The 13782-nt window shown below is 53.7% G+C and overlaps 2 protein-coding genes across 6 annotated transcripts in view; one reads left to right on the top strand and one right to left on the bottom strand.

Moving 5' to 3' along the window:
* Positions 1–11986, top strand: Rabep2 (rabaptin, RAB GTPase binding effector protein 2). 4 transcript variants are annotated; one of them, XM_063226733.1, is made up of 14 exons: positions 1–664; positions 1047–1256; positions 3922–4079; positions 5832–5942; positions 6024–6368; positions 7016–7111; positions 7206–7304; positions 8956–9111; positions 10172–10349; positions 10489–10500; positions 10594–10649; positions 10746–10796; positions 10911–11027; positions 11390–11986. In XM_063226733.1, the coding sequence occupies exons 1-14, from the start codon at positions 604–606 to the stop codon at positions 11489–11491; spliced, it is 1752 nt and encodes a 583-aa protein (XP_063082803.1). In that variant the 5' UTR covers positions 1–603; the 3' UTR covers positions 11492–11986. The 4 variants fall into 4 exon arrangements, with proteins under 4 accessions (XP_063082803.1, XP_063082804.1, XP_003477882.1 ...); XM_063226734.1 differs by lacking the exon at positions 10489–10500 and having other exon boundaries at positions 2–664; XM_003477834.4 differs by lacking the exon at positions 10746–10796 and having other exon boundaries at positions 7–664.
* The window catches only part of Atp2a1 (ATPase sarcoplasmic/endoplasmic reticulum Ca2+ transporting 1), a 17852-nt gene continuing 16010 nt past the window's right edge, over positions 11941–13782 (bottom strand). The window contains exons 18-23 of one of the 2 annotated variants that reach the window (XM_013142000.3): positions 13681–13766; positions 13465–13598; positions 13213–13330; positions 12922–13039; positions 12620–12663; positions 11941–12220 (exon numbers count right to left, since the gene is read on the bottom strand). In XM_013142000.3, the coding sequence (XP_012997454.1) occupies positions 12659–12663; positions 12922–13039; positions 13213–13330; positions 13465–13598; positions 13681–13766 (461 nt within the window). In that variant the 3' untranslated portion in view covers positions 11941–12220; positions 12620–12658. The remainder of the gene's footprint in view (positions 12221–12619; positions 12664–12921; positions 13040–13212; positions 13331–13464; positions 13599–13680; positions 13767–13782) is intronic. The other variant, XM_003477835.5, reaches the window with a different exon arrangement.

Raw genomic sequence — 13782 nt, forward strand, 5'->3', positions numbered from 1 at the left:
ATTAGCAGAACGCAGCATCGCCATAGGGGTGGTGAAGTGGAAGATTCGCATTTCTGTGACTGATCACCCAGGGACTCAGAGGCGCCCAGAAAAATGAAGTCGACACAGCCCTGGCCCCAGGGACGCCCCAAGAGGGCGGAGGTGCAGGGAGGGCCAGGCCACCATTCGCTGTAACGTGAGCCAGGCTGTGGCGGAAGGGCGGCCGGCCGATCAAAGCCAGGCTCCGCAGCCAGGGCACGCGGAGGGAGACCGCGCGCTTCGTCCGCCCAGGCCGAGTAGCAGGCACCCCCGAGAAGGTGCAGCTAGAGCAGAGCGTCCCAGAACGCTGAGACGCCAGGAGCCCTCTGGAAAAAGAACTGCAGGACTCTGAAGAGCAGGCATCCGACGGAGCCGCGCCGCCCAGCAGAGAGGCGGGGCCCGGGCCGGTGTCCACTCGGAAATCTCCGGCCGACACTCCGCAGTACCCCAGCCACCACGGGCCTGGGCAGCTTGCCTGGGACCCATCCGGAAACAGCCGAGCGGATCCGGAAACAGCCGACAGGACCCGGAAGCGGTGAGCGCCGTCACCAGGGAGTGCGGGAATCCGCCGTTTGCGCTGAAGTGATGGCTGCAGCTGCGCCAGCTGCCCCAGGCGAAGACGGGCGTCTGCAGCGACCAGGAGCGGGTACGTGAGGGCGAGTCCATGCACGCAGGGAGCTGTGGATCCTGAGGCGGGGCAAGTCCACCAACCCGCAGTCTGGGGGTGAAGGAAGACTTGGGAAAGAAGGCGGGGCTGTGCATCTGGGAAAGGGGTGGGGCCTGGAATCACCAGGAAGGGGGCGTGGTCTAATGGCTCAAGGGGTGTGGCGAGTGGTGAGAGGTGGGTGGAGCCTATAGGAAGGCGGTGGGCCACCCAAGGTGGAGCGAAGTGGAGGGAGGGGCCAGGTGAGTGGGGCAGGACCGAGTGCAGGTGGGGCTGCAGTGTAGTAGGTTGCAGCACCTGTTCATTTGGTAGGTGGCTTGGGGTGTAGGGCATCCTACAAGTGACTGACTTCTGTTCCCCACAGCTCTGGACCGCTACCCCCAGGACGAGACAAAAGTGGAGGGCGAGTCAGGTGAGCTGGGCCGGCTGCGGGTAGAGCTGGCAGGCGCCCTAGCAGAAATGGAGACCATGAAGGCTGTGGCGGAGGTGAGCGAAAGCACAAAGGCGGAGGCTGTGGCTGCAGTGCAGCGACAGTGCCAAGAGGAGGTGGCTTCACTTCAGACCATCCTGAAAGGTGAGAGAGCCTCTTCCAGATCCCCCTTCGGCCCTTCAGGGTAGCACAGGACAGGAAAGGCATCAAGAAGCTATGGGGAGTTTAGCCTAGAGGTAGAGGGGCCCTTTCCTAATTTGCATAGAGCCCCATGTGTGACAGCACCAACTCTGTCAGCCTTAACTAAGTTTAGCTCCCATCTTCTCTCTATTTCCTTGCCTTGTGACACTTCTTGTTTCTCACTGATGACTGACCAACCCTGAAGGTGAACAAGAAACTTCTCAGTTCCCCAAAGCACCCTCATTTTAGTCTGGCCTCTGGGCCACAGCTTCAACCTCAGCCTAGTCTGAGAGCCTAATCTCCTGGTTTCCTTCCTTTGCAGCTCCCCCACAACCCTCCACCCTTATTATACCTTCCTCCACGTCAGGAGGGCACTAGCCCCCTGGACCCCAGGTCCCCAGCTTCTTTTCCTGTTTCCCATTCGCTTCCTCTGCTTTGGTCGAGGTCTCGCCTGGACTTCCACCGAAACTTCCTCACAGGCCTGGCCCTGTGGCCTGGCCTTGACACTGGCTTCCAGAGTGGACTGCTGAAAATTCCCATCCCACCATGTCTTTTCCCTTTCTAACCACTGCTGGCTCCAGCCTTTTCTGGGAACTGTTTCCCACATTTCAGGCATCCATACACCTATGTGATGTCATTGTATCTGTGCAGTTTACCCTGTAAAAAAGCAAAATTTAAAAAGTTTGTGTTCTGCTCAGCATCTCCACCTACCACTATTCTGTAGGATAAGTTCCAGACCACTTGGTGTGGTGCTGAAGGCCTGGGAGCCACAGAATGCCACTTTCTCCACCCTTTCCGCTAGGGTGCCTTTGTGCAGACTCTTCTGACAGCACCCAGCCTCCTCCTCACCTCCTCACCTCTGCTCATGCTGGTCCTGTTACTGATGTGTCTTTTTCCTTCCCCATATGCCAGCATCCTCTGAGGCCAGGGATCCTTCCTCTTTGATTCAAGGGCCCTGGGTGGTCCCTGCTTATAGCTCTTCCCACATTGCATTCTGTCCTCATGACTGACATACCCCCTGGACTGTGCGCTCCTAGTGGCAAAGCTTTGTCTTTGTTTTTTGTTTTTTTTGTCTTTTTCCTTTTTATCGGTACCGGAGATTGAACTCAGGACTGCCTGCTTGCAAGGCAGGCGCTTATGCTGCTGAGCTAAATCCCCAGCCCCAAAGCTTTGTCTTTGATTGGTCCCTACTTTTCAGAACCTAGTGTTGGTATTTATTAACATGAATAAATATTAGTTGTTAGCAGTATATATGAATGGAGATAGCATTTCTTCAGGATTTAGTAAGGGAATAATTGGGCAGTTGTCTGTATGCATCAGATTCTCTGATCCTGTCCTTTCTCTGAGCAATATGACTGCAAAAGTCACAGAGAAAGTGACTATGGCTATAAAAGGAATTTTGACCCATTCTGTGGTCCATGTCTACTATTTCTGTCTCTATTCTCTCTGGCCCTTTCCCTCCCTTTTTCTTCTCGCTCCTTCTCCTTGCCTCTCTTCCTTTTCTCTCCATTTGTGGTCGTCTGTCTTTCTCTTTTTCTAGTGGTACAAGGCATTAAGCCCAGAGGGTGCTGAACTGCATCCTTAACTCTTATTATTTGCACACCAGGTCTCACTATGTAGTGCAGGCTGGCCTGGAACTCACTCTATAGCTTGGGCTGGCCTTGAGCTCTCTGCAGTCCTCCCACAGCCTCCCAAGTACCTGAGATTGCAGATGTGCCACCTGGCTAGATGTCTACAGTTTCTGTCATGAAGTATGCAAGTATTACATCTGATAGAGTTTGCTTTTCCAGATTATTAAGTGTTAGTCTAGTCCTGTTTTAGCCACAAAATGAAGTATCATTGTGGACTGTCCTCCAGAGGGAGGAACATGGGCTTTTGGTGTCATAGGTACTACCCTTTAACTATTGGTTGTTTGGGAATTGTTAGAAATTTGGCATTCTGCCCAAACTTTGCTTCTTGACTTGCAGGGCCTAATTCATACTGGTTCTGCTGTTCACTGTGACTCATGTGCTGTACATCATAGCATTCAGCCTCTTCTTGGCTTCCTTCAAGCCCAGGTTAACCATCAAGATCCCAGCTTCTATGTAGAACGTGTATTTGGATGAGTTCCTATAGTACTATTGATCTGGAAATAGTGTTTTCAATTCCCTTTCACTGTATGTAGCAGAATAATTTCCTGTTAACTCCAATGATGTTGTGAGCCTGACATGAGGATGTATACATGTAATCCCAGCTACTCAGGAGGCTGAAGCAGGAGAATCATGAGTACATGACCATCCTGTGGAACTTAGCAAGACCTTGTCTCAAAAATTAATTAATGTTTCAACTTTCAGTTTTAGTGTGTTTTAGTGTAAATATCCAGTGGCCAATTCTTCAGTTGAATGCATCTGGGAGGCAGATTGTCTGGTTTGGCCTTCTTATGTTCAGGGAGAGAGCTTTACCTGCTATTCTCTCACTTAATCCATAACCTCCCAGTGAATCAGTAGCATCCTGGTTCACAGCCAAGGACACCGTGAACAGAGAGCCCCAGGGCCAGCCTGGGGCTGCACAGAGCCCAAGTGTGTGGTACTTCCCTGCAGAACTCTTGCAGAGAGGCAGTGCCTAAGAGCCCGCCCCCCCTGCCCTGCAGACTCCATCAGCAGCTACGAAGCTCAGATTGCAGCCCTGAAGCAAGAGCGGCAGCAACAGCAGCAGGACTGTGAGGAGAAGGAGCGGGAGCTGAGCCGCCTGCAGCAGCTGCTGGCCCGGGCCCACCCGCTAGACTCCCTGGAGAAGGAGATGGAAAAGGTAGGAGCTGCATGGCCTGCCCCAGCCCTAGGGCATGGAACTGTTGGGGACTGTTGGTGGCCTGTTCCCTAGCCACAAGTACAGGATGCTGAGTAATGACTGCTTGACATGGACCCTACGAACCCCTCTCTTGAGAGGTGGGTGACCATGAGGGAGGGGACCATCACATAGAGTGCTGTCCTATGCCAGGCACTGTGCTGAGTGTTTGATGGATCCCCAAGCCCCAGACATACATACACCCCATTTTTGCCCAGTTTAGGATACTGAACAGATGAGTATGGTGATATTTAGATTCTCAGTTTGTGAGCCAGGCATGGTAGCATACACCAGTAATCCGAGTACTCAGGAAGCTGAAGGAGGGGAATTGCTGGGAGTTCCAGACCAGCCTGAACTGCATAGTGAGATCCTGTCTCAAAAACAAAACTAAACTAAGATAAGGTTAACAACTTGTACCGGTGAAAAGGAGTGGAGTTAGGTTTGAAAAAATCTAGCAATGTAGTTGTAAGGTTTTATTCTTTCTGTTTATGGCATATAGCCTCTTTTATTATTGCCACTGTCATTAACAGTAATAGTGAACTGCATGCCGTGGTGCATGCCTGTAGTCTGAGCTACTCCAGACGCTGAGGCAAGAGGACCACAAGTTCAAGCCCAGGTTAGGCAACCTGGTGTTTAGCAAGACCCTGTCTCAACATTAACGAGGGCTGAGGGTACAGTTCAGCACTCCGAGTTTGGTCTCCAGTACTAAAAGGAGAGAGTAAAAGAGAGATGTGGGCCATTACGCTGAGCTTGTGTGGGAAGTCTCTGAGTGACTCGGGTAGAAACAGCTGAGTTGGTAAAGAGTGGTGATGAGAGAGGCTGACTGGCTGTTTTTTTTTCTTGTGCATCTGGGTGCATGACAGGGGTGCTTTGCTTTGCTGCCGTGGTGCTTGTGACAGGAGGAGTAAGGTCGGTGAGTAGGGCCCATTTTGGTTGTGTTAGGCTCTGAGAGCCAAGCAGACATATCCAGAGGTTGGCTGTACAAGTTCAGCAGAATCCCAAGCTTCATGGTGGTGACACGAAGGACACACTAGTCAGGATGAAGTTTGGCAGCATGTGATGGAAAACCAAAATTAGTAGTGGATTAAATATGATGAAGGTTTATTTTTCTTATTGTCGATGCTGGTACAGCAGCTGAACAAATCATTAGGAATCCAGGCTCCTTTTATACTGCTGTTTTGCCATAAATAGCAGACTGTCTCATGGTTCCAAATGGCTGCTAAGTGCCAGCCATGACATCCATATTCCAGCCAGCAAGGAATAAAGAAAGATACACCCTCTTCCTTTACAGAGTTATCCTGAAGTTCACATTTGGCACATCTGTTTATATATCATTAGGTGGAACTGAGTTGTATAATCTTTTTGGTTGCAAGGAATCTGAGAAATGTAAATGGTGTTACAGAATGTAGGCCATATGCCTAGTTAAAAATGTGACATTCTATGATCAAAAGCATGGATGTGAGGGAAGAAAGATGTGGGCAAAAATGGGAGAAAGCGAGGGCAACAGGAAAATAGCTGTGAGCTGGACCCTTTTGTCTTCCCACCTCCTGCCTGGTGCCATGTCCTGGAAGCTCTGGGCACCTTTGTCTTTACTGAAATGGGGAGAACCACGCCTTCCAGGGGTAAAGAGCTGGCAGGCTTCATAGACAGCCCTGTACAGACCAGAGGGTGCTACAGCCGGGAAAGGACAGTCACTGCCCAACCACGTCCCTCCAGGCCCACGAGGACTCAGAGAAGCTTCGGGAGATTGTACTGCCCATGGAACAGGAGATTGCAGAGCTCAAGGCGAAGCTGCTGAAGGCAGAGGAGCTGATTCAGGAGATCCAGGTGAGGGGCAGCTCAGGCACTCGGAGTGGCACCAGGGCCTGCAGCACCCTGGCCCCAGCCTCTTCTCTGTTCCTTCCCTAGGGACGTCCCCTGCATCCCCCTTCCCTGCATGGCTCCACGGAGTTACTGTTGCTGTCCCGAAACCCATCTCCCCCCCTGGAGCCCCTGGAGGAGCCAAGTGGGGGCCCGGCAGCTGAGGCCTTTGCACACAACTGTGACGACAGCGCCTCCATCTCCTCCTTCTCCCTGGGCGGCAGTGCCAGCAGCAGCGCCTCCCTGCCCCGTGGCCGTCAGGGCCTGAGCGCTGAGCAGGAAGAAACAGCCTCTCTGGTATCCACAGGGACCCTGGTCCCTGAAGGCATCTACCTGCCCCCTCCCGGTTACCAGCTTGTTCCGGACGCCCAGTGGGAGCAGCTACAGGTGGAGGTGCGTGGTAGAGGGAGAGGCTGCCAGCATCAGGCCTCTTGGGCCTGCCCCCCCGAGGCTGGAGCTAGAGCTGAGGAAGCCACAGAAAAGAGAGGGGCTTTCAGGAGAGGGAAGTGTGTGCAGGCTGGGGGGCAGGGAGAGGCCTGCCGCACTCTGGGCCTCTGTGGAAGGACAGGTTGGGGTGGAACAGGAGATGATGGGAGAAACAGAGTGACCTGTGGGGACTGTAGGTTAGAAAGTCGTTCAGTTCTGCAAGGCTGAGGCAGGAAGATCATGAGTCTGAGCCTAACCTGAGCAACTTACCAACTTAGTGAGATCCTCATAATAAGAAAGAATGTTAGGGGTGTAGCTCACTGTAAAGGCTTTGGGTTCAATTTCTAGTACTACTGCCAAAAAGAGAGAAAGGGTAGCGTCTAGACCAGGAGGTGGTGGTAGAGACAGAAAGAAGCAAGTGAGCAAGTGGATTTGGAACCCACTTGGGAAGAAGGTAGATGGGGCCTGCTGGAGGATAGGTGTGGGCAGGGTGGGGAAAAGCCAGCCTGATGTTGGCTTCTGGCTGAGATGAGTGTGGATGCTGATGCAGCCCAAGACTGCCAAGGAGCAGGAAAGGCCCCTTGGCAGTGGGCTTCAGCTCGGGTCTGTGGCAGGGCCGGCAGCTGCAGAAAGACCTGGAGAGCATCAGCCGGGAGCGGGATGAGCTGCAAGAGGGGCTGAGACGCAGCAATGAAGACTGTGCCAAACAGGTGGGTCTAGACCTCTGCTTGGCCTTGCAGGGCTGCTGAGCACCATGGACCCCCAGGGTCCTCTGGCCTCACCACGCCTGCCTCCCACCCCCAGATGCAAGTGCTGCTGGCCCAGGTCCAGAACTCGGAGCAGCTGCTGCGGACCCTTCAGGGCACAGTGAGCCAGGCCCAGGAGCGGGTACAGCTGCAGATGGTGAGTGCTCAGGGTACAGGCCGAGGGAGGTGGACACCTGGAAAATCAGGCACCTTTCCTGCTTCCCGCTGTTCCTGTTTCCCCCTGACATCAGTGCCAGATAAGATAAAGGTGTTTCAGGCAGCTGGGAAAGGCCAGAACTGATTTTTTTTTTTTAAAGGAAAATAAAGCAAAACAATAAAACAGAACAAAACAAAACAGTGACAATTTCAGAATAAGACAAAAGGGAATCCCCCATACTTGCTATATGGCATATTGTTGTCCTCTAAATAGATGATGAGACTAATGGCTTCAGGCCTGCAAAGTCATTCAAACAATAGAAGCATTAAGTTGTTTTTTTACTTTAGTTGTTATCATCTCAGCCTTGGTTCCTCCAAATCAGCCAGTTGCTTAGAAGGGCGGAAAGGGGGGGAGGGGCTCTTCTTGTCTCCCAGCCTTAGGGTCCCTAACCCTAACTCTTAAGTGCAGGCTGGCTCATGGGAGGGTGTGGGTTAGCTTCTTGGTTCTCCCAGTCTGCATGACTGCTTCTGGCTCACAGGAGGGCTCAGTTTGGCTTCTGGGTTCTCCTGGCCTGTGTGGCTGCTGCTGGCTCACAGGAAGGCATGGGTTGGCTTATTGGTTAGAACTATGTGATCTTGAACCAGCCCTACAACCTCAGACTTCCACTTGCCATCTATAAAACTGACCGAGTGGAGCCTAGTTTGCAGTGTCTTGACACTTGCAAGCAAGTCAGATACTCCCCAGGGCCGAGGCAGGGTGGTCAGGACAGGAGGGGCCAAGTATGAGGCAGGGAAGGAGCAGAAGGCACAAGAGGCCTGTGCCAGTGGCTGCCACTGTTAACTGCCCTGATCTTCTCACCTAGGAACAATGGCTCCAGACAGCCAGATATTCTAATTTTTTTGTTTGTTTGTTTTTGTTTTTGAGACAAGGTGTCACTATGTAGCCCAGGCTGGCCTGAAACTCACAGTAGTCTTCCTTCCTCAGCCTCCCAAGTGCTGGATATGTACCACTATGCCCACGTATATATTCACATTTTTCAAGGGAATCCAGAAATCACTCAGCATGGTGGCACACACCCATAATCAAGAGGCTGAGGCAGAAAGATCACCACAAATCTGAGCTCATTCCAGACTACATAGTGAGTTCAAGGCCTGAATTACATAATGAGACCCAAAAAAATTAAAAAAAAAAAAAAAAAAACACTGAAAGTGTCCAGGCTCAAACTATGACACATGCCTGTAATCCCAGGTATTTAGGAGTCTGAGGCAATAGGATCTGGAGTTCAGGACCAGTTTGGGCAAGTTAGGAGGATCCCATCTCAAAATACAAAAAGGACTGGAGACATAACTCAGTACTAAAGCACCTGCCTAGCATGCGTGCCCAGTATCACAATTAATAAATTAAATAACTAATTTAACTAGGTTTTGTTAAAATTAATTTTTAAAAATACACGGACCAAATAAAATATCCAACAGGGCTGTGACTACTACTGTTTGAGCCTGAGTCAGCAGGGAGGATATCCAGAATGGGAGGCAAAGAAGCTTTCTGCCCTTCCCCACAGACTGGGACCTTGGGCTTGCTGGCTGTTAGTCTGGTCGGGGACCAGAGACACCCTGTCTCCTCCTTGCCTGGTACTGCTTTCTGTCCACAGGCAGAGTTGGCCACCTCCCACAAGTGCCTGCGCCACGAGGTGAAGCGGCTGAATGAGGAGAACCAAGGGCTCCGAGCTGAGCAGCCACCACCTGCAGCCCCCCAGGGCCAGGAGCGGCTCGAGGGCGAGAAGGAGGTGCTGCCCAGCTCTGTGCAAGTGAGCAGGGTGTGGGCTGCCCTTTCCACCTTCCCATCGGCAGGGTGGCGCACAGGCTGGGACCACTGGCTTGGGCTACAATAGCTGTTTGCCTTGGCCAACTCCCTTGACTCCCATAAGGCCCACTTGCTCATCCGAGAACGGTGTGTCTCCCAGTGTTGGCGCTGTGAGGAAAAGAGTTAGCAGAATAGCACGGGATTTGTTTGTTATTTTTAAGTGACAGGAAGGAGAGCTTTAAGGTTTAATTCACAGGGGCTGGGGATTTAGCTCAGTGGCATAAGTGCCTGCCTGGCAAGCGCCCAGTCCTGAGTTCAGTTCCTAGTACCAATAAAAAAAAAAAAAAAAAAAAGATTTAATTCATCATAATCTTTGGTTCCTAACAAGCCATCTTCATTGATCTATGCATGCCCTTTGTTGATTCATTAACAATAGAATTAATTAATAAGTTGATCTATTAAAAGTATAGAGTGGGCTGGGGATTTAGCTCCGTGCCACAAGTGCTTGCCTGGCAAATTGCAAGGTCATGAGTTTGATCCCCAGTACCAAAAAACAGTATAAAGTTCCCCAGAGTCCCTTCCTACTGAGCATCCCAATTTACTTATTGTATGGTGCTTCTGCATAGCACATGTGCTCCTTGGCTGATTGGCCAGTTTGCTCTTTTCTGGGATGGTTTTCATCTCGTAAGTAATGGACTCCTTAAAGTTGGTTGTTTTGGAGCTGTGGGTCTCTTGTTCTAGGTCCCCACTGCCCTGTGACAGTGTGGTTGTGGTTCATTAATTAACTCTACCATGGAAACTGCAGTAGGTTCACCTGTCCTGCCAGCTGTGGCATTTGGGCTCTTTCCTATCGATTTATTTTCTTTTTGGGACTCAGTCTCACAATACAGTTCAGGCTGGCCTTGAACTCACACGATCTTTCTGCCTCGGCCTCCCAAGCACTGGGATTACAAGCATACTCCCTCACTTCCTATTTTAGCAGTTTCCTTCTTCCCACGGTGCCCTTGGCCCCTGCCCTCCTGTTCCTTGTCCTGTGCCCAGCAGACAACTCTCATCCTTTCCAGGAGCTCCAACAGCTGTTGCACCGCACACAGCAGGAGGCTCACGCCCGGCAGCAGGCCCAGGAGCACAAGGCTGAGCGCCTGCGGATTGAGATTGTGACCCTTCGGGAGGCCCTGGAGGAGGAGACAGCAGCCAGGGCCAGCCTGGAGGGGCAGCTTCGGGTGCAGCGGGAGGAGACAGGTGAGAAGAGGAAGGGCACGAGCCGCCTATCCCACTGCCAGGGTGCTTGACCACCCCACAGGGACATATGGGCCTGGTAGAGGTGAGGAGGGGCAACAATGCGAGAACTAGCTGTGACTTCTCTCCTCCCTCCTTGCAGAGGTGTTAGAGGGTGAGTATGGGCCAGCCCTGCCCAGGACCTGCCTCAGTGGGGCATGCACCTGAGTGGACCTGACTTTCGGCCCCCTTGTACCTGACTTCCCAGCCTCCCTGTGCAGCTTGAGGACAGAGATGGAGCGGATCCAGCAGGAACAGGGCAAGGTGAGGTGGAGCCTAGCCCCAGCTGGGATGGCAAGGGACAGTGTGGCTGTGTGGAGAAGACCCTAGCCAGCCACTCCTACCCTCCATCTCCTATAGGCCAGGCAGCTGGAAGGCCTGAGGCAGCCCCCAGGCTCCAGCAGGACAGAGGTCAGCGCTGGGTGGTGAATGGGCAGTTGTGGGGATGTCCCACTGCCATGGCCACACCCTGGCCCATTTAGACCAAGCCTGTGCCAGGCTCCAGCCCCAAATCTTGTCTCACAGGCCCAACTCACAGATCTCCTCGCTGAACAGAGGGCCAAGGTGCTGCGGCTGCAGGCTGAGCTCGAGACCAGCGAGCAGGTGCAGAGGGATTTTGTCCGGCTGTCCCAAGCCCTGCAGGTATGGTGTGGCCCACCCACAGGCTGGCACAGCTCCCCATGACACTTATGGGAGGATGGTCCCCAGTTAGGGCAGTCCTTTCTTTCCTTCTACAGTTAGTATGGTTCTTCCCAGAGCTATGGCTCCAGAAATGCCAAAACTCTTGTGTGTCTTGGACATAGACAGTCCCATAGCAACCTTAGCACGGGGCCTGCAGGTGGCCAGCCACGCCCACACTGCCCCAGGTTGTGCTCCTGGCACTTGTCCCTGCCCTGGACCCTGATTTCCCATGAATGATGGGAGGGAGGTGACCCAGCCACTAGCTGGGGGAGGGCCACCTTTCCCCACCAGAGCCCCTCTGCATCCATCTGGGGACTCCACAGGTACGCCTGGAGCGGGTCCGCCAGGCGGAGACTCTGGAGCAAGTGCGCAGCATCACAGATGAAGCACCTCTAAGGGACATAAGGGACATCAAGGACACCTGAGGGGCCAGGCGAGGAGTCCCCACATCCACTCTGAGCAGGACTTGCCCTTCTCCACTACAGAACTGGGAGGCATCTCGGTCTTAGGATGGCATCCTCACCCTCCAAGCCCAGTTTGAGGGGCCAGGCAACCACTGCCCAGCACCTCCTCCCAGGGTGGCTGGGCCTTCTGCTCTCAGGGATGACACCTGGGTGAGGGTTCCAACCCCCTCCTGGAACCAGAGGTACAGGTTGACCCTCACAGCTTTCTGGCTGCAGTGCTGCCTCCAGGCTCAGCCCTGTCCTCCAGCAACAGCCACACTGGCATCCCTGGGCATGGTCAGGATGGCCAAGTGGTGGCTGGAAGCCTCTTAAGCATCAGCAGGTTCCTTAAGAGTGCCCTTGACAGCAGCTGCTTTCTGGGCTGTATGACATCAAGACGCTAAGGCTCAAGACATGCATGGAGGCGAGGCCAGACTTTTCTGTCATTTATTTTCAATAAATAAGCAGCTCAGCTCAGTTGCCTTGTCCCTGCAAGCCCCATAGGGTTTGAGGAGGGTGGGTCACAGGGTTCAGAGGGAGGGTGGGTTGCTGAAGTAGGGGAAGGGAAGGGGACCTTGTATTTATAAACAGAAACGTGGGAGTGGAGGGAAGGGGGTGTCTGTGCCACAGCTCTGGCTGAAGATGCGTCACTATGAGGGTGGGGAAGAAGGGGCAAAGGGGCTGGTTACTTCCTTCTTTCATCTTCTGGATCTGGAAGGAGAAAGGGATAAGATGAAGCAGGGGGGCAGGAGGGAGCTAAGTTGTCCTTCCCAGTGCTTCTCCCAGAGCTTACGTAGGCCCCTTTCCCATACTCACCTGTGTCCCCAGATCCCCCCATCCCTCCCCCACTGCAGCCCTAGCAGCAGAGACAGCGAGCGCCACGCAGCGCAGCGGTTGTGTCTAGAGGCCAGTGCCACCAGGGCGAAAGGGTCGGGCAGCGCACTGGCGCCTGTGGCGAGCACACAGCCCACCCTGTGGAAGCATGGCAGGGGCAGCAGCGGCAGTGGCTCCAGGTGGAGCTGCGAGCGCAAGTGACTTCAGCTGCATGGAGAGCTGGGTGGTGGGTGGCAGGGCACAGCAGCTGGGGGAAGGGCAAGAAGGGGGTGATACCTGTGACACGGATTCAAAGACATGGAGGAGGGGGAACAGTTATCCTATGGCCAGAGAGGACAGAGAGAGCAGTTATCAAGGAGGAAGGTGGCCTGCTGGGCCGAGAAGGCTGAGGAGGCTGGGGTCACCCTGGGGAACATGGCTCCACCAGGCAGAGCAGGAGTGGAAAGGGGTCTGGGCTGCCCCTCTCTGGGGGCAGGGGTCCTGCCAGGGCCAGGAACTTACCACCTGCAAAGGAAGAGGTTGGGGGCGGGCGCAGGGAGGGCAGGATGAGCTTGGGTCAGAGGAGGGGTGCCCCTTACCCTCCAGGTAGTTCCGGGCAATGAACTTGAGGATTTCATCCAGCCCAATGACAGGCAGTGAGATTTTGAGGACCATGAGCCACTGCGTGAGGTTCAGGGCCCGGAGCTTGAAGATCATCTGGGAATGGGGACAGCAGCCATGAGAAAGGACAGTTGTGCTTTCAGGAGGAGGCAGAGAGGGAGCCAGGTACCCAGCTGCCCCAGCCCATCCCCCCTTCCCCAGGCAGCACCTCCAGTGTGGGGGATCCCTGCTCCCACATGTGGGAGAACGGGGAACAGAAGGCAGCTCACCGGCAGGGGGTCAACGTAGAGAATGAGGAAATGGAGGGACATGGATAGGCAGATGGAACCCAGCAGCCAGATGTTTACCCAGGGCGGCATCCGCATCAGGGACTGGTTTTCAGACAGGCTGCCATGAAGGCCATGGCCACAAGGGAGGGGGACACAAGGAGAAAGCCATGTGAGGGGAGGAAAGAGGCAGGAGGTCAAGGACAAAGACAAACATCTCTGAGGGGATAGCAGGGTGCAGGCGGCACGCCCTACCTGTTCAGAGCATTGCACATCTCAATGGTGACCAGCACAGACAGGGCCATGGTCATAGGCTCAGGGGCCTCAAAAATCTCACAGTCCATATCCCCAAACTCAGGGTTGTGCTCAGTGCACTGCATAAAGTGGGTCTGCAGGGGAAGGAACAGGAGCCTGAGATCGTGTGGATGTCTCCATGCCACCCTCCTGGTGCCCACCTCTCCACTGTCCTACCAGCTGGTGGTAGGTGACATGAGGGCCATCGTCTGCATACAAGAACCACCAGGCAGCTGCTCCCACGGTGGCTGCACCCACGTAACCTGTGGTAGAGAGGTG

Source organism: Cavia porcellus, unplaced genomic scaffold (genome assembly GCF_034190915.1).
Source record: "Cavia porcellus strain 051 isolate PalLab524CR breed Dunkin Hartley unplaced genomic scaffold, mCavPor4.1 scaffold_16, whole genome shotgun sequence".
NCBI lineage: Eukaryota > Metazoa > Chordata > Mammalia > Rodentia > Caviidae > Cavia > Cavia porcellus.

Coding starts and splice junctions, on each gene's coding strand:
- Rabep2 (XM_063226733.1), top strand. CDS start 604: ATGGCTGCAGCTGCGCCAGCTGCCCCAGGCGAAGACGGGCGTCTGCAG. Junction 1,257..3,921: donor ACTTCAGACCATCCTGAAAG/GTGAGAGAGCCT, acceptor CCTGCCCTGCAG/ACTCCATCAGCAGCTACGAA. Junction 10,650..10,745: donor TCCAGCAGGAACAGGGCAAG/GTGAGGTGGAGC, acceptor CATCTCCTATAG/GCCAGGCAGCTGGAAGGCCT.